The 24,811-nt window shown below is 34.3% G+C and overlaps 1 protein-coding gene and 1 long non-coding RNA gene across 2 annotated transcripts in view; both read left to right on the top strand.

Moving 5' to 3' along the window:
• Window positions 1–24,811, top strand: part of LOC132902724 (uncharacterized) — a 77,566-nt gene that overhangs the window by 6,967 nt on the left and 45,788 nt on the right. The window lies entirely within an intron of this gene.
• On the top strand, window positions 20,871–23,126 carry LOC132902737 (uncharacterized). Its single transcript, XM_060948954.1, has 3 exons — window positions 20,871–21,071; window positions 21,528–22,716; window positions 22,941–23,126. The coding sequence occupies exons 1-2, from the start codon at window positions 20,871–20,873 to the stop codon at window positions 22,455–22,457; spliced, it is 1,131 nt and encodes a 376-aa protein (XP_060804937.1). The 3' UTR covers window positions 22,458–22,716; window positions 22,941–23,126.

Genomic DNA, 24,811 nt, shown 5'->3' with positions numbered 1-24,811 from the left:
TAGACCTTTTTTTACTAGACTAGCGGCTGCGTCTGAAATGTGATAGCGCCAAATGTTGCGTGTAGTTCATAAAATAAACAAGGTCTGTGTGGTCCTTTATCAGTGGGTTTTAGACGGGCGTAATTTAACTCTTGTTTAATATAGTGGGTTTTATTACAAAGACGAGAAACCCGCTGAATTATTTCATTCATTCCAAATAAAGGCCTGTTCAGTAATCATAATCAGTAATTAATGGTGTAAATAAAGTAGCCTTTGCCTGCGGGACAACCCTTTCATTAGTCTTTTGTTATTGTTTGTCTTTTTTACGAAGTTCGTAGATCTTTGTCGCTTTTTCATAATTGCCTGTTCCCAGTTGCACCCTTCTTGCTATGCTTCGCAACCCGGGCCGCTTTCCTACATTTCTTTTTCCATTTTGTCCAGTCTTCGACAATCTCAGTTTTAGCCATTGGATTACATGGCACAACTTTGGCAAATATAAAATAATCGGCCTGCTTCTTCTATCTGAGCAAGGCGAAGGCGGCATAATCAGTTGAGATTCATCCAATAAACTTTAATCTAGTATTTCAATTATTCGAATTAATAGGCTTAAAATCAAGAACAAAACTTATACCTTATGCATAAGTACGGTGCTATCCTCTATACATTAAAGATATCTTTGGTGATACACAAGAGGTTGCCTTATTCATATAATCTTAGATCTTTCAGAAAAGCTAAACTATGTGTAATTATTTAAACCTACTGATTCAGTGGGGTTTTGTATTTTAATAGTAACAATTATAGGTAATAACATTTCAAGATTTTACGCTTACGAAGTTGGCGGGCAGATGCTATAATAAAAATAATGCATTCATGTCAACTGGATATGCAAATCAATATATTAAGTAACATCGGGAGCAGGAAGCTAGGCTGATATTAGTGCGCATGCGCCGTGAAGGTCGCAGATAAATACTTCCTCTTCCCCACGTGGGGCGGACGGTGACCGCTGACCTACGGTAGAATACGTAAAATAAATCATCATCAATTTGATAGGTATCAAACATATATTACATGTACTAAGTTCAGTTAGAGGAAACGTAAAACAGAGGGAAATAAAATTTACATCAAAAAGTCAGCATGATGTACCCACATAGTAGGTATTCATAAATACCTAGGACTATTTTATAATCTCATACATGACACCTTTAGGATGTCGAACAAGACGACTTAGGGATAAAACTATCACTTAAAGAAATTGAAAATGTATGTGTACTTATACACATTAAAAGTAAAGATATGTTGTAAACTTTTTAGTCTGATCATGGATCTTATTTTCAAGTTACAATTGATTCCAAACGCTGGGTCCCGATGTATTTATGCGCTGTGTCAATCGCAAAGAATACGATACAAGAAAAGATATTCAAAATATTTTTTACAGCTGTGTATTGTTCAAATGATTCGATATCATATCGGTAATCAATCACACGATCTGACAACCTGCTAGTTGAGACATTGTTAATGTCTATGTAATATGCTGAGGAAATCACAATATTTAAATAATTTAAACCACTTCCTTGACAAAATTATGTATGTATTACCAAACTGTTATGCGGGCTACGGTTATCAGTCGTTATCATAACTTTCACTGTGAAATACTGAAATTGCGACACTACGGTGTTGTATTATATACTTACATATAGTTTCGTGGGTGAGTTTCATGTCGGCTTTAACGCTTTTATGCCTCTTTCCCGGAGAGATAGAAACTTTCTACATCTTTCCACTTACCATACCTGCCTACTTCTTTAGCTTCATGCACATTCATAAGTCTCTTCATGCAAAGTCGTCGGTTTCGGGTATGCTTGATCTGACCCTTTATCTATATATATAAAACTCTTCCGTTACTGAGTGACTGACTGACAGACAACGCACAGTCGAAACTACTGGTCGTAGACAGCTGAAATTTGGAATGTAGGTTTCTTGGGATATGTAGGGGAGCACTAAGAAAGGATTTTTGGAAATTCAACCCCCAAGGGGGGGAAAAGGGGTAAAAACGTTTCTATGAAAAATCTTATTCCTTGGGTTTATAAACTTGAAACTTGGCATGAACACGTACATAGGCAAGTAAATATGTTTGACATTATAAGTTTTTTCAAACTACCCTCCAATCGTGATTTAGGGGGTGCGATTGGGTGACTGATTTATTAACGCACAGCCGAAACCGCTCGGTATAGGAGTCTGAGATTTTGAACAGAGGTTCCTTTAGTAACATAAGTGAGCACTAAGAAGGGATTTTTGAAATGTCAACCCCCAAGGGGGGGAAACGGGATAAACTGAGCCGGGGCTGCGGGAAAGTTCTAACGAGATACCGTGGCCCCGGAACGCAAAGGGCAACTGAAGGAACGAGGTGGGTTTTAGTCAGTAAAAGTCTGACACTCCCTTCCGTTCCACCCAGAGCGGGAGAGGTCATTTGATGATTTCCCATCCTTAAAAAAAAAGACTTTGTATGACAACTTTCAGTCGTCTCTTTAACATACATAATAACATACATAATTATGTACATACATGCATAACATTAATAACATCACGCCTTTAAATCCCTATTTTGTGTTAACACTACCCATACAAACAGCTACGAAATTTGTCCGCATCCATTTTCACCTAAATTCTTAACGTTAATGAGATTTACTTTTTATTATCAGGTCAACCTAATAGCCTCACATGTACGTATAACTTCGTAAGAATTTTCTTTCAACTCCTAACCGTTGAGGAGTTGTACCTTCCATCATCAGCTCATTCACATGGGATGATGACTATCAGACGCAAATACTTAAACAGATCTATGAAATTGTCAAAAACGTAATTGCCTGTAAATTTGAGGTTTGCCCTTGATTTCCCTGGAATACCATCATCAGATCCTGACTAGGTAACAACGGGACCAACTTGAAAGTATACTCTACCGAACAAAAAAATAATCACGTAAATCGGTCCATAAATCTCGGCGTAATCGGTATGCATAAATAAAACACCCGAATTTTATTTTCTATTAACTATCACGAGGCTACATCATCCCTGAGTAACACAGGCTATATTTAATTCCAGTTGTAACAAGATTTCAGCCTGTGGAAGAAAAAGCCCTGTCGAGATCATTAAAAAACGCTATATATAACCGAATTACACGTGGGCGAAGCCGCGGGCGGAAAGCTAGTCATTTATAAAATATGCCAGATATTCCTTGTGTCTTCTTCTACGAGTACACATATAGGTACTCTATTTTACTTTTCCCGCCATCTTACCTACAAAAGTTGCGCTTACTAAAGATTTGGTCGTGATGCAAAATATAACCAAATAATGTTAAAATTATACGAAGATGTTGCAAAATCTGCTTGAAATAGCAAAATATAGACAGACAATGTGTCTGCTCTTTTGTGAGACGAGACAAATTACGTAAAGCGGTCAAAGTTTACTAAGTCGGTCAGGTTCGTTTCATATACTCTGTCGCCTTTCACCACATACGGCTACACTTAATGTGAATAAACCTGTGATTTGAATACAGTTTCGTGAGTGAGCTTCATGTTTGCTTAAATGCTTTTAAGCCAGTAGGCAGGTGATTTTATTTTATACGTTAAGGGTTCAAATTTGGAACGATTGTATTTCTCCTACTCTGAAAAAGTTTAGTTTACATAAAAAAAGCAACTGTGTTATCGCCGTGTGTTTATATATTGCGATCACAGCTCTAAATGTTCAATGAGTTCGGTAGCGGTTTGTCAGATCCAGTGAATATTATTTTTTTTCAGCATTGGTCGAGGTTTAAAAGTTTTGGCTGTAATTGAATAGAATAGATTTCTTTCGCATCTATTGTAATTGACTATCAAGGAAAAATAATTCATTCAAAATAAAAAAATATGTTTTTAAGTCGTCGTGGATTTTTTGTTTTAATACTAAGCTCAAACAACAGATTAAAATCCGCAGAAGTATTTATCTATGCGTTAGAGGTCCAAAGTCTAAAATATTTTAAATATGTACCTAATAGCCATATTTATCAAGCGTAATTTGAGTATATGTATATTGGTCGAGATGACTTAGCAAAAAAATATTACAAACACGCAAACTGTTTTACGGACTTCTTTATTTTGTTGTGTTTACTTTTGAATTCCAATAAAACAGTAATGTAATAAATACTTTAAATATTAACTTTCGTATCATCAGTTTTATCGCTTTTTTATTCGTGTATAAAACCTTCAGGTTGACTAAGCAGATATACAAGGAGAGTGTGGAGGGAAAGGTCGGAGTGGGAAGACCTAGACGAACGTATCTTGATCAAATTAAGGACGTCCTGGTAAAGGGTCAGGTCAAAAGTACCCGAAACCACCGAGCTTGTATGAAGAGAGTTATGAATGTGGACGAAGCGAAAGAAGTATGCAGAGATCGTGGCAAGTGGAAAGAGGTAGTCTCTGCCTACCCCTCCGGGAAAGAGGCGTGATTTTGTGTGTGTGTGTGTGTATAAAACCTTCATATGAATCCTTCTCTCATCTTTATTGTACAATTACAGGAGCAAGCACATAATAAGATGCAAAGATAGTAAGATGAATTGCAATACCAGACTTATCCCATGAATCTCTTCTATTGAAACTGTTTTCAGATGGATGGATTTAAATGGATGGATAGCATGAAGCATAGAATGAGTTTAAAAGGAATGGGAAAATGTAATGATGAAGTAAAAATTTAATCATTTCAAAGAACTACTCGCCACATTACTGGCCTGTTGACTTTCCCCAATGTGAAGTTTATTTATACATCATGAAGTCCAAGTTAACTACAACGTATCTGTTACAATAATTATGTGTAACGTACAGACAGACAACACGATATAACGATCAATTATAATCTAGTATAATTAAGGACTTATGCGTCGAATAAAAACTCACACGCCGGTTGCTCCAATTTGTATTAGGTAAGATTTTTTTTATTAAACTGGTTCCAGATCGGGTTTGTAATGTAGGTGAATCATTCGGATGTATGTGGGTAATAAGACTAGATTGTTATCAAGTCTATAAATAAACTGTATATGAGTAGATAAACTAATATATATGAGTTTCAACCCACTCCTTTATAGTCGAAGTGGACTAGCCATAACTCAAGAGTTCTATGTAGGTATTCATAACACTAACAGGAAGGATACAGTGGCCAAAGTCAAGACTCACGAGTCTTGACTTTGGCACGTGGCATAGTAGAATTAGTAGACTGCATCTATAGAGTAGAATCTCTAAGCAAATACAATATTTTTATTTAACTTATAAAACTATCAAGACTCAAAGTTCTATCTTTGAGTAAAAAGATACATTGAACGTAGTTCAATGCAATATTTTGTATATTATATCTGTAAATATTTAATTAACATTAAATTGGCTTTCATTTCAAATTGGTAGTCTAAGCACACTACAAAGATTCACTTTTCTTTAAGATACTATAGTATATGATACGCTTGGTCAAAGAGTTTACCTCAAATTTAGTACTTAGCGGACCATGGAAAATTTATCTTCGTGTTTACGTAGGTCTAATAGTGAATCAAAATTCTGCTGTCAAAATGTTAATCATGTGTAAACACACATATATGGATCTCTGATATCATAGGCAGTATGGCGTATCTTATATTATATCTAGATGTGATAAAGGTGAATTTGCTTATTTAGAGTAAATTGATTTCTTTCAAAAAATGTATAAAACCTAGTTTTGCATCAAAATAAGGGTAATCCATAACTTACAACAAAAAGTGACCCTTGGGACAATAGCTTCATAGTTTGTATTTATAAAATAAATTCATTAATTTATTTTTTATCATGCTACTTATAATTATATGATTATAAAGCTATAGTATGTATCTAGGATACCTATAACGTCAATATATCGAACGATTTGCAAGTAACTTTACCGCTCTTAAGCTTATTTTCAGAACGACACGGAACAAATTCGCGAGCGAACGTTTGCATTGTGTAAATTTATACGAGTCGATACTATTCTGATAGGGAAGGCTCCACAGAATACAGAAATTACATGACTTTATCATAAAATATTTACAATCTTTGACCAACAAATTATGGCGTTCAAGTAAAGAAAGGGCTGTGTGGTTCACGTCACCAATAGAAAAAAAAATAGCATCACTCTCATATAAGTCGTCAAAAACGACTAAAGGTTAAGATTCTTCTGGTAGGCGATGGGCTAGCACCTGTCACTATTTGAATCTCAATTCTTAATTTATTCTAAGCCTAAAAGCTGAACGTAGCCTATCAGTTTTTTCGGAACTGTTGGCTCTGTCTAGCCCGCAAGGGATATAGACGTGACTGTATGTACATTCTATGATAATTGCAGCGCATTTAACATCTGTGATGCGAACGAAGTAAAATATTTCATGACGAATAAAATTGCGGTGTGCAATCAAAGAAGTTATATATTCTATGACAGTTGCATCACACACATTGCACATTTCGAAGTTTGCTTTATTCCATTGTCATACCAACTTCCGGTTGCAGTATGGAAGTCGTTAATTTTTTTTCCTCAGTATAATGCACATAATACTGAAGACCGCCAAGGGGGGCGGCGCCGCTGACTTGTGTGGTGTAATTGTTGTGTATGGTGGCATAATGGATACGTTTAATCTTATTTATTTGACCGATTATTAACTGTTATTTAGGTTTCTTGTGGCCTTAGTGTAAGATCTTCTCATACCCTAAGAACACACAAGGAACCTAAATAATTTCGAGAAAATTCCGCGATTACAAAGCCTATTCAGATTATTTCATGTCAGTGGTTCGTAGTAAATGTTCTGCTGTCCGGTCCGGGACTTACGTTATGTGGGAGTGTCATTTTGTCACTAACTTGTTTCAATATATTGACTGTAGAAAGTTTAGACTTGATTCATATCTAAATATAATATTTCGATTAAATATGATTAAATATTCATGAGGGAGGATTAAAAAAATGATAGAATAAAGACAAACTTTATTTGGACTAGTTTTTAAAAATAACGAGAGATCGTGATTTTAGCTATAGAGACGAGATCCAGCAAGTAGCTGCTAGAGGTAGGTGAGCTACTTAATTTGGTGTCCAAAGGTCAAGACCTCGGCTTTTATAGGTCTCGGGTCTTAAGGCCTCCCGGGCTGTGAAGAGGGACGCCGAGGAGACCGAAGCGGCTCGACGTCACACTGTAAAGGTTCTTCCGAATCCATAAAATAATATTCCAACTTACTTAAAAACCGCAAATTCCCCAGGAACTACTTATAGTTTTTGCCGGGATGAAAGCTACACCTTTATCCTTCTCCAGACTCTTATTTATATATTCGCGAAATTCCAAGAATATTGGTCCAGTAAATAACGCGTGAAGAGGTGACAAACACTTACTTTCGCATGTATAATATTAATTGGGAAATTGGGATATAGAATGTTGTAAGTATTTTCTGAATAGGCCCAAGTTCTAATTCATAGTAGTCAAAAGTTTCACCGTTTAACACATTACCACACTCCATACGCGCCCGGCTCTCATTCATTTAACACTGGAATCTGTCACAACCCGGTACTTTTACGTAATATCGCCCGTTATATCATTTATTTAATAGGTGTTTAGTTTATAAATAATGGTGGTCGTGTCGCGTGATTATCGCCACTTATCAATTTTATAGATTTTTTTCTGTGGTGTCGAAACATCTGACTGTTTACTGGTTTGTAGAATATGAAAATAAAATAGGAAAATAAGATTGTTGCTTTCATATAACTCGGAATAATATTCATCATACTCCTGGCTAAGACCCTACGGAGCGCCCATCACAATAATCATGGTCTGAAAAAAACATTTTTCTTAAAAAAATTAATTAATGTTACTATAAAATGTTAATGTTAATTATTATAAAAAATGTACGAGTTAAAAATAGGTTAACTGGCTTAGCTAATTGCGTGCACAATAATTTGATTAAAAACTGAAATCGGCTGTGTTTCAGTATTACAAAAAGAAGAAAACAACAAGAACATTAAGTTTTAATGCCTCAATTTTTTTAACACCTCAACACTTTCCTATTTTATAGACGTCCAATAAAAAGGTTCCGTATTTATCTTATCAAAAATTGCAAAACAAAACTTAAAATTTAAAACTCGCTTGATTGTCTCTACATAAGCTCTGTCATTAAATATGTATGAAGCCTTGGCCGTGATGATTTATATTGGTATTATTGCATTCCAGAGAATTATTATCACGTGGACAATACTAGTCAAATTAGCATAAGATTGCCATAGTGTAAAAAATAACCTACAATCAGATAGGTAAAGAAATTTGCTTGGTCAAACGAGTTTCAAGTAGAATTATTCGTTTTTTTGTGTCATGCTAATATTATATTTAGGTGTTCAGTGTTTGTCTCACTTCACGTCTAATTATTATATCTTTAAAAAAATTAGTACATTCGTCAATAAGGAACAGATTAGTATAGAAATAATTAACAAAATGCTTCTTTAAAAAATCGTATCCATAAAATATGCAAATTCGCAAATCTGCAATATGTCAAACATTTTTATATACATACGAGTATAATCACGTCTTTATCCTTTACGGGGTAGACGGAGCCAACAGATTTGAAAAAAATAGAAATACCTAAGACAAAATGAAATTTTGCTTAAAAGTAAATAAATATAAATAATAAACCCAGAAGTATCTCTTAGGTCTGGTAAAAATCCGATTGCCCTGATTACCTGAGCCGGCAATCCAAGTAAATGTCACAGCCAGCAAATCTTGTTAAACTTGCAACGATTTGTACAAGATTAATCTCGGGGATTAAAATTTATGGCGTTCAAGATCATTTTCATTACCTTTAGAGCCTGTAGGGTATATTATTTCGGAACTAGAATTTAATAAATAAATATTTACAATCAATGGAAATAATGAACTATCATAATTATCATAGGGGTAAAAATGAATGAAGCTGTCCGGTTTTTAAATATTTCTAAAGTATACTATTTTCTTAACCAATATTAATTCATTGGAAAATTAATTTAGAAAAACCAACAACACTTACTTGAATATATTTTTTATTTGCAGGTTCTACATATAGATAACGTTTTCTATAGTGCACAGTCTTACTAGTAACATTTCGTAACAGTTCGGAATGTAACCATTTGGAATTAGCTTACAATTTACGGTTGAATATTAAGTTGTTTAATATATTGTTAACAATGTTATTTATGAGCTGATAAGTTTTGTCACAAGATATGTGTAGACGCACTAGACTCCCATTTGACTTAATATTAATGGCGCGATGTATATCTTTGTTTTAGAGGTACTATTTTGAAGTAAAATTAATATTTTAAAGCACACATAAACAAGTTATTGATCCGTGATTCCGTATACCTATCAATGCACAGTTTTAAATATAAAATATAACTTACAAAAAATAATTGGCATGAAAACAGTATCTTGAAGGACTCCGCTAAGAAGTAACTAAGAAAGAAGGATTTTTGGGAGTGCCAATTTCCATCATTCGCAATATATACATATGAGCAAGACATGATAGTCTCAAATGATGCGAATTCCATATAATAATAAACATTTTTAAACTTCAATCTACACTATTGTACGAGTAAGATCTACGCAATTCACGTTACGCATTCTTACTTTGCCACACGACATTTCCGCCATCACAACCTAATAGTTCACCTACTTCAGTAATTACCCACTAAGTATACAGTTTATTATAACTGCAACTGCGTTTGATAACCGTGTGAGCAATCAAAGGTGACCGATATAAAGAATCCGCATGCGAGTAACCACAAAGACTTTTTGAGTCCCACTTTGGTCGGGTAACGGAGTATAATGATATAATAATAGCGGGCGGATGATCGTCGCGTGTGTAATTGCCCTAAGTTGGGCGCAGGGTACGGAAACGTGGATTTTGGGATACTAGATGGGTTCGTTTATCATTAAATAGCTTTTGCCAGCGACTCCGCTCTCGTGAAAAGGGTTCTACTTATGTTTTTCTCCGTACTCCACACTTAATGTAGTATGTATGATGTTTCGGTTCAATGGTTATGATGTAGAAGATGAACAAAAAAACATAGGCACTCTTTATTAAGCCTATGGCTTTGATCAAGTAACCAAAAAACGTTCATTTTACATTCCTATGGAAATTTAAGATTTTTAAGAAATATATATGCCAGTCAGAAGATATGTCAGTCAGTTACATAATCTAACAAAATATAACTACAATGAAAATCTAAGTTAACTTTTATGAATTGCAATTATCATAGCCATATATATGAATGTAAATACGAGTAGTTGGTATATGTAAAATAAACAACATTTTGAGAAAAATCGCGAAACTAAGCTTCCGAATAAAGTTAAAATAATTTGTAATCCTTATTGTATACATAATAAATTGGTGACAAAACTTATGGTAATTCAAGTATCAATGAACAAATAATTTTGCGTTTAATGGACATACCAAGGTTGTTTTACTAATATTGTCTCATGTATAGGGTCATCCGTGCCACATTATGCAAACAATGTAAGTATATAAGGTTTGTTTATCCGCTATTCTCGGATATTCTGTTCTGTTTATATATTATCCTTACATATTTACACACGTAAAATATTATGATCATGTTCTAGCTAAATAGTAATTTGTGATTTTTTTCGTGACCGTTTCGTGATTTTAATGTTTCCACAAGTTTAACACTGAGATGTCTTTAAGATTAAGTCTAGAAGAATATTTTAAAAAATTATCAATTTATTTTTTATGTTAAAAAATTCAAAATGTTTTAAATCAATACAAATGGTTCCATATCATAATGATTATCACAGGTGAGCGACCTTGACCATTTAAAAGTGGTCTAGATTCGATATCGCGCGCTACTACAATTAGCTTGGCGAGTCACCTAGTATTTAGGAGTATGATAGGTACTAGCAGTCCACTGCGCTTGCTATAGATTTTATATTCTTTTAAATCATTATTTTTTTATGCGTTGGCACTGCCTATCCTCGTAAACGCTCGGTGACGCACGTCGGTGGTGGAATCGTTAAGGTGTCCGAGAGCACTGAAAAGTTCGCTGCAGTTAAGTACTTTTATGCAGACTTATTTCTAAATGCAGCAAATGCTGCGAGTTGGCACGGGTAGCACTTAAAGATATAAACCTTCCTCAGAAAATCTACTTTCAAACATTTCAAATGGTGTTTCAATAATCTAAATATGGTGCTCCATAGATCATGTGTTACTTACTTCTCTCAACCTAACTGTTCAAAATCTTGCTGACAATATGATTTAAAGAAGGCAAACGACCGCGCGATCGCCTTAGCTTCTTGGAATAATTAGTCATTTATGACGTTTTCGTGGAAAGGAACAATGTATTTTACTTAATTATAATATAGCTCGAAGGATGGTAAGCGTCGTTGGTCAAATGTTGAATTAAGGTGTCCAACTCTAAAGTCTTTTCAAGACTTGGTACTGTCTTATAAGAAAGGGATAAAGACGTGATTATATATAAGTATATATATATACAAATTATATACAAATAATATTGACGGGTTAGACCTGTATTCTGTGGGTTAGATAGTGTCTTAAGTCGCAATAGTCAAAGGTACCTTTTGGCTCTCTCTTATATTTGCGTGTTCCCAATTGCACCCTTCCCCACTTGGCTTTTAGCAGAATGATTTTTCTAGTGATTTATTATCACTTCCAGTTATTCGTAGATCAATGTAAAATTATGGTCAGTATTCGCGTGATGACGCGAGGACGTAACTTCGACCGTAATTTTATGTAATTCGGCAGATTAGCCTACCTGTTCGAGACGAACAATAACAAAGCTGTGTCCACACCGCCGTGCGAACTGGGAAACTGTAACGGGTTGCTGTTATTTTATTTCAAATCGCAATTTTTTATTGTAGATCAAGATACCTATTTGCCAATCAGAAACATGTAGTCTATGCCTCACCCTCCTGTAAAGGTATCATCTCACCTTCGGTTGTCTACAGGAAGTGGTACATTACATTCTCAGCTCACTGTACAAACTACAGAGTATTAAATGTAAATCATTTACATTAAAATATTAAACGAGGTCTCGCTCGTCTGCAACAAGTGTAATGTTTTCGAACAAAAGTAAGTCTGTTTCAAGGGACAAATTTATATTGAAGTTAGTTCAATCGTTTGCACAAAAAACATTTGCAAATTCAAAATCTTAGTATATTGCTCGTAACAACGTATTCCCGGTATAATCTCATTTGTAATCATCAAAGACCAGAGGCGATATTTTTTCTAATGCCCACTACATTATATGCTAATTCAATTATCATATGGCGCATACGTCAAGAAAGCTCACCCCTGAGACGTTGAAAAAAGGCCAACCACCCTATCTAAACAACAAATCATTAACACTTTTAACTGAAAACAGAAACCCGAACCGAATAAAAATAAAATGCGAAATCCAGCAATAAGACCCCCAAACTCACCACGTGTGGGACAAGATTTTTTGTGTATGTTTTTGTCGCGCATTCCTCCTCAACGGTTAAAAAAAACGACCGATCAATCTCATTGTAATCGAGGCACGTAAGTCGTCTTGTTCAAGGACAATTTTTTGATACCGAATAGTTTTTTTTATTGCATACCTACCTACTCGATGTCAAAAATAACGATTTCGTTGTATTTTTGTCCTAACGTCCTAGGGTCTTCTTTACTTACGAGTAGCTTCAGGTTCGCTGCTTTTTTTTTGGAGTAGATGAAGTAAGCCTGCAAAAAAAGTTTGCGAATCCCATTATCTATTAATTAAGTGGTGACTTTATCAATTCATAATGGTTGTTTTGGAAGCTTTCACTTCTTACCGTTATTTTAGGGTGTTTTTTAAGTTAACTCAAACGTTATAAGCCTATTCCATAGTTGACTTTTACGACGTCCATGGGAATGATATGGAATTTACACTACGTCTGTACCATTTAGGGGTAGACACAGCCAATATTTGCTAAAAGCTGAAATACCACGGTCAATGGTGGAATTGAGATTCAGATATAGACGCGCTGCCATCGGGCCCATCGCTACCACCATCACCAAGAAGACAAAATATAGAACTTTAATTACACATACATAGATAAACCAATGTCCAAATAAGGCACATCCAATCTGTAATTGTATTCGAATTTTAAATTTTCCTCCACGCAAAGGGCTGAGTTGTTAATGAACGTTGTCAACTTTCGGTTATAAAGTCGTACTCAGAGGGGGGCACGCAGATGTACCGATCCATCCGCTGCCGTCCCTGCGAATTGTGCTAAAATTAGATGTAGAGATAAAACCCACATTCACAATCGCCACAGTATATTTTATAACTTTGTGGACATTTCATATGAATGGGCTAGTCATTAATTGCAAGTTTTTGTTTGTTTGATGAATTCCTTTGTATGAACATCAAAAATCTATCAAATGTTCTATAACTAATATGATTTCTTTATTTTTCTATTGTAACTGATTATTATATATTATTATTACTGAAATTAAGCTGGCAATCTTAAAATACGTTTCGTTTTGGCAACGTTTATATCCGTTACAGGATAATTAGAGCTAACAGTTTCGCAAAGACAGAAAGGCCACGTTTAGCTGTATGGCATGATGGAATTTGAGATTCGAATATTGACAGGTTGCTAGCCCATCGCATCAATTGATGTTTGGTGTGTTATTCAAATCTGCAAACAAAAACAAGTTTCTTGAATAGTATTAACATAATGTAAACTGTAACGTATAATCACATGAAATCTAAACTAAAACTTGACTAAATTTAGACGTGCTAAGTGTTTCAGTAACTAACTGTAATTTGTCTGAATGAACTACTGGAAAAAGATAGGACGTTTTAAGTTATTAAGTTGCAAAATGCCCTGGTGACATCCTCACCTTTCTGGAAAAGAGCCCCTGGCCATAATTCTGGATTAGATGAGTCAGGTTTTTAAACAAAGCAACTCCCATCTGTCCTCCACAATCGTTGCAGGAAACCTAACTCATATTGGATCATGGTTACACATTCAGTTGCCTGAATGTGCAGGTTTCCTCATGATGTTTTCTCTCACTGTTAAATCTAAATGCTGTTTCACTTATAGGCTTGAATCACTTAAGACGCCTAAATTAAGTCTAGTGCAATACGCTTTACTTAAAGAGCTCTGAGTCCGCTTAAGGCACAAAACTAAATATGACTAATTTACAGTCAATTAATAGATGCAAGCCTAAGTTGACATTTTACGGGGGTTAATAGTGTGCAAGCTAAGTGCAATTGGTGTGACAGACGGACTGACAGCCAGACAGAATAAGAAGAGTGTGATACTGTTGATTAACTGCTGAACCACGGGGTTCCTTGACAGTTAATAATAGCGGTTAAGTCAAAGAGCAATATCCTTTGACGAAGCGTGACCTCGGACTGCCATGGTTACAAATTCAATTTTTTTTTTCAGAAATATATAAGGTCTATGATATCAAGTTTCCCTGGTTCACCAATTAATTTAGAAACCTGTGTTTGTTGAATTATAGAAGAGTATGTGAAAGGAATAGTCGGTCTGATATCCAGAGTCAGAGTATATTGTTAGAAATATTTATGTTTCCCCAGTTTCCCCAATAATAATTAATACAAAGGAGACAAAACCATGACAACAATGTGACTAATTTAGATATTGCAGCTAAAAATAATGTATCTACTCCTGGTGTGTCCCAACTCTCCTGCAAAGTTTTATATTAATAACAGTTAAATTACAAACACATCATCCATTGCTGCTTCACAACATTGTTAGTTCAATAGAACTAATTCGAGAGAGCGACGTATATAAAAAGTAACAGACTGTCGCTATTATTTAATTTTACAGGACGACTTGTACTTGGTGTCCTAAATGTGTCATAGTATGAGTCAAACATTAGGGCGCTGGAGCGGGAATGTTTGAACAGTCATTATAACTTTGATAGTGTTTTGTTTGTGACTACTCAAGTTCTATTGGTCGAGAGTTTCGATTGGAGAGACGGAGTTGCTAAGTTGCTTCGCGTAAAAACCTGAGTTCAATCACAAACCAATCCAGGATCGTGTTCATACGTGAATGACTGAAATATTTGCGATTGATAAGTATAAGGATTTAAGAGTTGAGAACGCAACGCCAAAGGGTGAAGAAGCTTTTGGTTATGGTTTGACAAGTCTCTTTCACTCTTTCGAAGCTTTGCTCCATGGAGTCCGCTTATCCGATTTTTCTCTCTTCACTTTGTACGGTCTTTGGCGTCCTCAATTTTAAGTATAAAAGGCATTTTTACCTTAGTTACAATTTTTTTCAATATCTGTTGCGTGCCTAAGATGCAACTAAAAAAAAAACAATATTTTTTAACGCCCACCATTAAAATTATGAAAGATTTATCTAAAGATCATAATCTATCCTAATTATTAGCTTGGTAACGAATAAAATTTAATCAAGAAGGAGTTTTTATTACGGCGATAAAGGTATGCATCCTGCGATGGGATAACAAGATATGATTATTTTCAATTTTGGATAAATGATTTGTTGGAAATACGCTTCCTTGTGGTAAGTACATTTCATGTATAAAAACAAACAGTATTTACAGAATTAATAAATAATTTTTTAATATATATACATTAGAATTGTGTTAATACTAACTACTTTAACGATACTGCCTTATATTTAATACTATTTATTTATAAGAAAAGTATTTTTGTATGTTAATAACGAATAAATTCATCATTGTACGACAGCATAATACCTATAACATATTATAATTATAAGAGAAAATCAGTTTGATAATATTTTGGTTTTGCCGCACATAACATGCGTAATTCTCACTTAAAAAGATTTTTGGTTTGTTAGTCTTTTGTTAGTACTTTAGTACCGTGTGGTTCCCGGCACCAATACAAAAAAGAATAGGACCACTCCATCTCTTTCCCATGGATGTCGTAAAAGGCGACTAAGGGATAGGCTTACAAACCTAGGATTCTTTTTTAAGCGATGGGCGAGCAACCTATCACTATTTGAATCTCAATTCTATCATTAAGCCAAATAGCTGAATGTGGCCATTCAGTTTTTTCAAGCCTGTTGGCTCTGTCTACCCCGCAAGGGATATAGACGTGACCATATGTATGTATGTAGTCTACTTTAATTTCGACACCACCGCAAAGGCCTCGATAGTCCAGTGGTTGGCGCGTGAGACTGTGAAGTCGGCGGTGCGAGTTCGAGGTCCAACAAAAACAAGATTTTTTTTTTATTAAAAATATTTTTTTGTGTTGTTTGAGTAATTTATTAAAAAAAAACTGAAAATCAAAATACTACGTACAATAAAACGGTAAAAATATTTTGTCTGTACATTTAATATTTTGAACATTTTTTGTCTGTCTGTCTGTATCTGACTGTATGATCAAGATTCAACTCGAAATTTATGCGGACGAAGTCGCGGGCAACAGCTAGTATATTATATAGGTAACGAGAAATACGAATAATTACCGTTCCCGCGGGAGTTTCGTGAAATATTACATTTGATACACTCCATCACGTGATTTTTAACAAGATAGGTAACTCCTGTCCTTAGCTGTTGGTTGGACTCTGGATTAGTAAGTCAGGTTTTTAAAGACTTTAATGAATGAATCACATTTGGCTGCAGATAAGGCAAGCAAAATGGTGTTAAAAGTAAAAGGAAGTCGAATGTAAATGTCGCATCGCATCATTGATATATTCGTGACTTGGGGGAGTAACAATATAACCCGGTTTTCTTGCAAAAAGCAGTCGCTTTCAATTGACATTTAGAAGCGGGTATCTCCTGCTTTGGCGACACAATGACGAAAGTGATAGTAGAAGATTCAATGAGTAATACATTATAATCCTGTAATACTGTTAGTATTTAAGTCAATAGTATATTATAGTCAGTACAATACACTTCAACTCTTTCTCGTTGATGTTACAAGGGGCGAATAAAGTATTAGTACCTACTCTCACCTAGTACAAAAACCATGATCCAAGTTGAGTTGTACTGATACAGTTAACAGGTTCTCGGATAGTCATGTCATTATCTGACTTCGTTCATTAGCGGACCTGGGTTCCAGCAGTTTATTGTCTATATTTAAACCTGAAGCGAAGACAAAAATGTAAGGACACAGTTCGAAAAATCGAGTGATATCGTATATATAACTACATACTGCTATATTTACTGAAAGTCGTAATTGACTCCAGAAAGGACTTATTTCCGTAGTAATAGTAACCTACTTAGGCCTCGCCTCAATTTCAGCCTCGCCTTATTTGGGCTGTACAAATTATAGTTTGAAAACTAGACCGTCGACCGCAAGAATCAATACATTTGTGCTAGTAGTTTCGTTATTATCTGTAATCGGAATGTGAAGTGTAATTTGAAGTATGAAGTAAATTTCTGTCTGTTTAAAAGTCTTTTGTCGTTATTTCACATAAAAAATAATATCACAAAATATAAAAAGTAGTTGGATTTAGGATTTGAACTTACAATGACTTTTTTTTGTTAATTTTTCTAGGTACGTTACTATTTTTCAATTCTGATAGTTTGCCTTATTTAAAAAATATTAAGATAATTTTTAAAAAGGCCATATACATACATACAAAGTAGGTAGGTAGAAATCCTTAAATCCTACGATAGGTAAGTGGTAGACTTTTATGTGGCCCACGGTACAATCACATTTAAAAAGGGTCCTATGTAAAACCTTAGGCTATACCTACGTATCGTGTACTTACATAAATAATGTTTATCGTGATTAGATTTCGTCCACACGACAGCAAATTGAACTTAGTAAATTGATGAGCCACTTACCATTTCATAAGCTTACGTTGTGAAAATCATGAATATTTTTTCGTTTATTGAATATCCTATGCTCATTTATATGGAATTTCATTACCATTTATTCATTTCACGGTTATCCACTGACTATACTTTCACCTAATTTCTGTGTAAATTCAGTTGTAGAAGCCACTTTCTTGCTGAAGGATTTACACTACAATGTTAAAATTATACTGGGAGTTACCGTCTTATTAATGATTTCGAAGATTTCTAAGCTTATACTTAAATCTCATCGTAAGCTTTATTTATGAACTAAGGGGGAGACATCTGAATAAGCAACTGGAATTAGTACGAAGGAGTCGAACAGCCACGATATAAATACAGCTGTAGAAAAAAATTATAATGAAAAATCATCTTTATTACATTATAATAGAGTGCAACGCAATTGGGATGAAATGTAAAAAAATTGTAAACAGTATTCATCAGTTGAAATTAATAAGACGCAGTGGTGCTATTCGTGTAACCCTTCTCTGCCTTCACAAAGATTAATGTAAACACGGTGACATAAAATGTAAGGATAATGTTATTAAAATGTGCGTTTGGTTTGAAGGCTCTCAATTATTGGGGTTTGTGGTCACGGTCACGTCGTGGCGGTGAGTTATGTGTGAGAAAGTAATCTAATATTTGTCTACTCCAAGCATGAAGCAATAGTTAATGCATGTATACTAGTAACAGAAATCGGACTAATATAGGACTTTAATATTCTTTAAAGACCCGCCCTGGCGTCGCACGGGTAGAATTTATACATTTAAACCTTCCTCTTGAACCACTCATGAAAAAACTTCATCAAAATCCGTTATGTATATTTAAACAAATTTTTGTCTCTATATCTATACATGGTATAGATGCGGGGCTATGTAGTGATAGATTTATACATATTGTTTAATTATGTATTTGAATTTTGATAAATAGTGATTAATACATTTTGTATAGATAATCAGTATTACAACTTAAAAAAAAAATTCGAATATGTATAATAGAAATCGATCCTTTGTACTGAAATTACTTATATTCTGATTTTTATTACTCGTATTATCGTGTACTCGGAAAAGAAAGTTCAAAGTTCTGCATTCTACAACACCGAAAGGTCACAATTAACTTAATAATAAAATATGATGTCATAAGAGTAAATCCAAAAATACGACTTTCATACAAAGGATGTAACTTTATTACTACGAAAAAAATACATTCTATAGATTTTTCAAACTTGTTTATTGTGTTTAAGCTATTCTGAATACGGGATCTCGGTTCCCAAGGACATAATTTTATATTTATACAGCATGGACCTCTGTAGTTTCGAAGGGTGACAAATCACGTATGCAGGATGCACTTTTACAAACAGAACTCAGGCAATTTTAGACTTTAAAGTTAAAATTTTAAATTCAATTTTTAATAACAGTCGAACAAGCGAATCTTTCTGAGAAATCATCTAAATCTCAGAGATTATTTGTTTTATAAAAAACGAAAGATTGATGAGAGTGGAGGTGTGAAGTTTTCTCATCAAGTGGGATGCAGTTCGGAGTGTATCTCTTCTCAGAAATGCTAATTGTTTTGTATATTTGTACGCTTTCCGATGGTAAAACAAACAGTCTTGTTGTAACAGATGGTATGTAGCGTGTCCAGAGCTATTGATTACGACTATTTGTATTCATAATTTGGAAGATAAAAATTGTTTTCATTTGTTTCGTAATTTTTTCAAAAGCGCTAACATGAAGAATGCGTATACCAGTTGGTTTACGTCAAGTGTGGTGTTTGAATGCATGAGCCTGCCTAACGATCTTAGTTTTCTCGCTGGTTAACATGAAGAGCATTGTAATTTTCTACTTTGTCGTTCTAATAAAAACTTTTATAAATAATTTCTTATTGAATAATCACTTTTATTATATACTTGGTTTACTTATAGATGCCTCATTATCATATCCAACAAAAACTTGATCCCATAACATGATCCTCTCCGGAGCCGAAGAAAACAGGTAGCTACGAAAATGCATCGGCCCGATTACCAGTCCATTCTTTTTTTTCTTTTTTGTCTTTTATAATCATCTTTGGATGATTTACGGCCAGATACTTTTATGCTTTTTAGGAATCGAATTTTGAAATATTGTCAACACGTCTGACTTAAAGTTTTTGTGATGCACTGAGATACAAGAGGGAAGTTTAAATGATGTTATCACCAAAATGAAATATTTGTGCACTAATAGGTATAATTTTTTGGTAAGTTATATAAAAACGAACACTAAATTCATTCTTGAAATTTAGTGTAAAGTTTGACCAAGTGTAACTATTTGCTAGTAAAATATTTTAAACTTATATTTTTCAAGGGATTAAGCTTCATTAAATAAAAAAAAAATGATTTCTACCTGCTTTCGAAAATAGCTATAAAACTATCGCCGAAAAAAGAAACCGTTGGATTTTAATCTGTTGCCTGTAAAATTCAGTAAGCACTCAGCAAGTTGGCCTACAATGAGATGAAATACGTCTAGTCGTAAACATCTCATTGTAGATCGTTAAATTTTTACGATTCTAATTTTAAGGGCACATTAAAGTTGTCATAAACCGTCGCCACCCGATAGCTATGGCATGGATTTAAGGAACCATGGAATGTAGGATGCAAGAAACTGCATCTCACAGGAATATACCAGGTAAACATGAAAGTAGTAAGAGATAGAGAGTTTTTATGTAACTTTTTAGTTTTTTCCCAATCGAAACAGTATGCTAGATGAGGTCTAAGGTCAACACGCAAGCTCAAATAATTCGTTTCTTTTTTGACTCCGAAATTCAAGATCATTTCGGATAAATGTGATACTAACAGTTAAAAATATGTTAATGCATAAAATATGGCATTGCATTGTAAAACTTGCATCACGACAAAAATATGTGTTATCAGTCAAACATTTCACTTTAATTTATTAACTTGCCCAAAACAAAAATTTATGGCCGTTCAACAATGAGATGAGACAGTTGATTTATGGTCAGTACGGATATAGACGGTGAGTAACAAGTATTATTAACAATAACATTATTAAAACAATATCAAAGTGACCCCCAAAGTAGATGATAACAGAATCCATGACCGTCGGCGCGGGCGCCACAGATAAATACCCTTTTGTTTTAGAACTGAAACATTTTAGTGTAACGGAGTGGCGCGTCGGCGAGACATTGAAAAAACGCACTTGCACAAATGCCCCATGCATTCCTCGCGGCGCCCAGTTTTTGTACCCCATATGGGACAAATTCGTACAATACATTCAATGGGTGCTTATTCATTGTTGCTTATTTCTTTGAAAGTATTCGCTTAACACTATACCTTTTTAAATTAAGGGTCAAACGAGATTTAACTTCCGGGGTTTGGAACACAGCTTTTATTCACTACCAGAAATATGTATATGTGATACATAAAATAATTGAGCAATTTATTTGATATGATTTCTATTAGTTTCCCTAGTGAAAAGGCAGGTAAGATATTAGCCACCACTTCCTTACATGTGGCCTATCAGTCTTATCAAGACTGTTCTGTCTATTCCGCAAGGGATTCAGACGTGATTATATGTATGTATGTTCCTTGCATGAAAGGAGTGAAGAAAGTGGATGAAGCAAATTAAGAGCCAATCACTCGCTGTCTAACGTACGTTCGATAAAGACGTGCAGATATTCATTATCAATTTTTAAACAACTACCCTCACGTTGTCCAAATGTGTTACGTGCAACAAGAATATTACCAAAAAAACTCCGGGACTCGAGTGTAACAAGTGTGAGAAGGCTGTTCACGGTACCACACAATGTGCAAATTTGACCGCCAAGCAGCTTGCAGCACTACGTTCAGCAGAGAGCCTGGAATGGACCTGTCAAGATTGCCTCAAAAACTTTTCCAAAAGAGCATCATTAATCAACGCTGAAACGGATTCAGATGATGAAGAAGATTTAGAAGGGTTGCTAGAAAAACCAATATTTAAAAAATTACTCAAGGGTGTGGAAAAAACTATCCAAAAAGAGATGAAAACAATTACAGGAACGCTGGACTTTTTTAGTGAAAAAATTGATGAATTTAATGAATGTTTACAAGCCTGCGTTGCAAAAATGAAAGATTTGGAGAAGAAAAATGCTCACTTAATCAACCAAAATGTTAATCTGGAGACAAGATTAAATGCTGTTGAACAACGAGTGCAAGAACTAGAACAAAAGCAGCTGTCGAACCACATAGAAATATCAGGAATAGCATACACTGAAAAAGTAGAACCAGTTTCTATCGCGAAAGCAGTGGCAAAACAGCTAGAGGTTCCAGAAGTGTCTGTGAAGGCAGCTCGTCGCACGAATTTAAGAGCAGACAAAGTAGGAGTATTGCTTGTTGAACTACAAGAAGAAAAGCGGGCACAGTGGTTGAATAAGGCAAAAGAGAAAAAATTAACAGTACAAGATTTGCAATCTACTGTAGCAGTTGTAGGAGACCCTAAGGATAAAATTTATATTAGGGAAGCTTTGACGGCGTATAATAAGTGGCTGATGTGGAAAGTGAAGGCAGAGTTAAAAGAAAGCTTCAAATTCATTTGGTGCAAGGACGGGCTAATTAAGGTACGAAAAGACGAAAAATCTAAAATATTAATAGTCCGAAACGAAAGTGACATTAAAAAACTCATATCTTAACAACCTTTATTGTACCTACTTATTCACTACTTAAATTATCATTATTATGGATTTAGATATAGATAATTCAGTAACGGAACTAAAGGATTGTACTAATTTAAATTCGTATTTTAACTGTATTCCCTCTGCTTCATTTACCTGTGTGCATATAAACATACGATCCATGATAAAAAATTATGCTTCCCTCTTACAGTGCATTGACAATTTAAATCATAAAATTGATGTTATTGTAGTGACAGAGGCGAATATCTCTCAAACCGTAAGTCCACTATACGAAATCGATGGGTATACAATGTACACTAGTTTACGAAAACATCGTAAAGGCGGTGGAATAATTATCTATGTAAGCAACAAACATAAATTTAACACCATAAAAACATCTACATTAACTTTTGAATGTCAATTAGGTACCATCACAACTGCAAACAACCTTAATTATACACTGTGTACATTGTATAGGCCACCAAATAAAAACAAACGCAGATTCATACAAGAACTACACGATATTATTCGGAGATATTCAAATCTAGATAATTTCATAATAATAGGAGATGTAAATATAAATTTGAGAGGTGAATCCACTGTAAGAGACGAATATTTGGACACGCTGAGTGGGTGCGGCCTGGCTTGCGGGATTAGCGAATATACTAGAATAGAAAAGAGGCTAAATCTGATAACAAGATCTTGTATTGACCATGTGTTTGTGCGTTCCCGCGAGCAAGACCTGTACACGGCAGCGCTCGGAACCGTACTAGCGGATCACCGTATGATTGCATTGTCCTGCGTAGCTTCACCGCATATACAGGTTGAACCTAAACTTGTAAGTAGAATTAATTATAGAATATTATATGATGGAATGGAGAAAATTAAATGGGAAGAAATAAATACATTAGATTGTCCTAACTCTATTTATACTTTTATAAAGCGCGAGTTTAATAAATGTTACGAAAAGTCATTATACCAAGTTAAGCTTAAAAATAGTAATAGAAACAAAGAACCTTGGATAAATGAATATATAAATAATATTTGCTTAAAACGAGATGAACTTTATAAACAATGGTCAAAAAACACGAGTAATGCAGTATTATACTTAGAATACAAAAGGCTAAGAAATAAAGTTAATAAAATAATAGAAAAAAGTAGAAACAAATTTATAAAAAAAGAAATTGAAGATTGTAATGGAGATATGAAGAAATTGTGGTTATTACTAAATAAAATATCCGGTAAAAGATCTAAAAATGTGGATGAGGTTATAGTTAAATATTTGGGTAAAAATAACATGTCTAATAGCCAAATCGCTAATAATTTTGCGGAAATATTTCAGGATAGTGTTAAAAAACTTACTAACAAATGTAAAACCCCGTTACTAGATCCACATCATTATGTAAAACCAGCAAATGTAACAATAAGATACCAGCCAGCTACCGAAGAAAATATAATAAAAATAATTAAAAAAATCAACCACAAAAAATCTCCAGGGTATGATAAAATAAGACCATTAGATATTAAAAGATTGTCAAATAGTATCACATTGCCCATTGTCAAATTTATTAACAGTTCTGTCAAAAAAGGGTTTTATCCGGATGAACTTAAAATAAGTATTGTACGGCCTATTTATAAACAAGGTGAGTATAGCAACTATAATAACTTCAGACCTATATCAATATTGTCTATTTTAGATAAAATTTTAGAAAAGTTTATTTGTCAACAAATTCAACAGTTTTACGCTGATAATAAAATCCTATCATCCAATCAATTTGGTTTTCAACCCAAAAAAAGTACGTGTACTTTATTATCAAAATTCACAGACGAAATCAACACTTACCTGGATGAAAAGAAGCATGTGTTAGTAGCCTTCATAGATTACAGCAAGGCTTTTGATACACTCAAACACGATATATTGATAGATAAACTTGACGACACTGGTATAAGAGGGCCATTACTAGAATGGAGTAAAAATTATCTTGAGAACAGAAATTATGTAGTAAAAGTTGTAGATAGTTTTAGCGAGAGTAGAAATAGCCAAATAGGAACGGCACAGGGATCAGTTTTAGGACCACTACATTATCTGGCGTATGTCAATGATATCAACAATTTGATAAAAGAATGTCCAATATACCAGTTTGCAGACGACACTTGCATTATATCCGCAGATCGTAATATACAGATGGCGGAAACTAGGATGCAAAATAGTATGGATCTTTTAAACAAATGGTCGCACGACATGGGCTTAGTAGTAAATTCAAGCAAGACTAAGTTAATTCATATCCATTCTAGTCATAATTACTCACCATACGATCCAAAAATAAAAATACATTCGCATGAATGTATGCATAATACAAACTATCAATGCA

This window comes from Amyelois transitella, chromosome 17, assembly GCF_032362555.1.
Source record: "Amyelois transitella isolate CPQ chromosome 17, ilAmyTran1.1, whole genome shotgun sequence".
NCBI lineage: Eukaryota > Metazoa > Arthropoda > Insecta > Lepidoptera > Pyralidae > Amyelois > Amyelois transitella.
This window is presented reverse-complemented; position numbering and strand designations above follow the sequence as displayed.

Bases quoted from the DNA above. Each gene is read 5' to 3' on its own strand.
- LOC132902737 (XM_060948954.1), top strand. From the start codon at position 20,871: ATGATAACAGAATCCATGACCGTCGGCGCGGGCGCCACAGATAAATAC. The intron at 21,072-21,527 runs GTGCTTATTCAT...ACGTGCAACAAG, and splicing joins TCGTACAATACATTCAATGG to AATATTACCAAAAAAACTCC.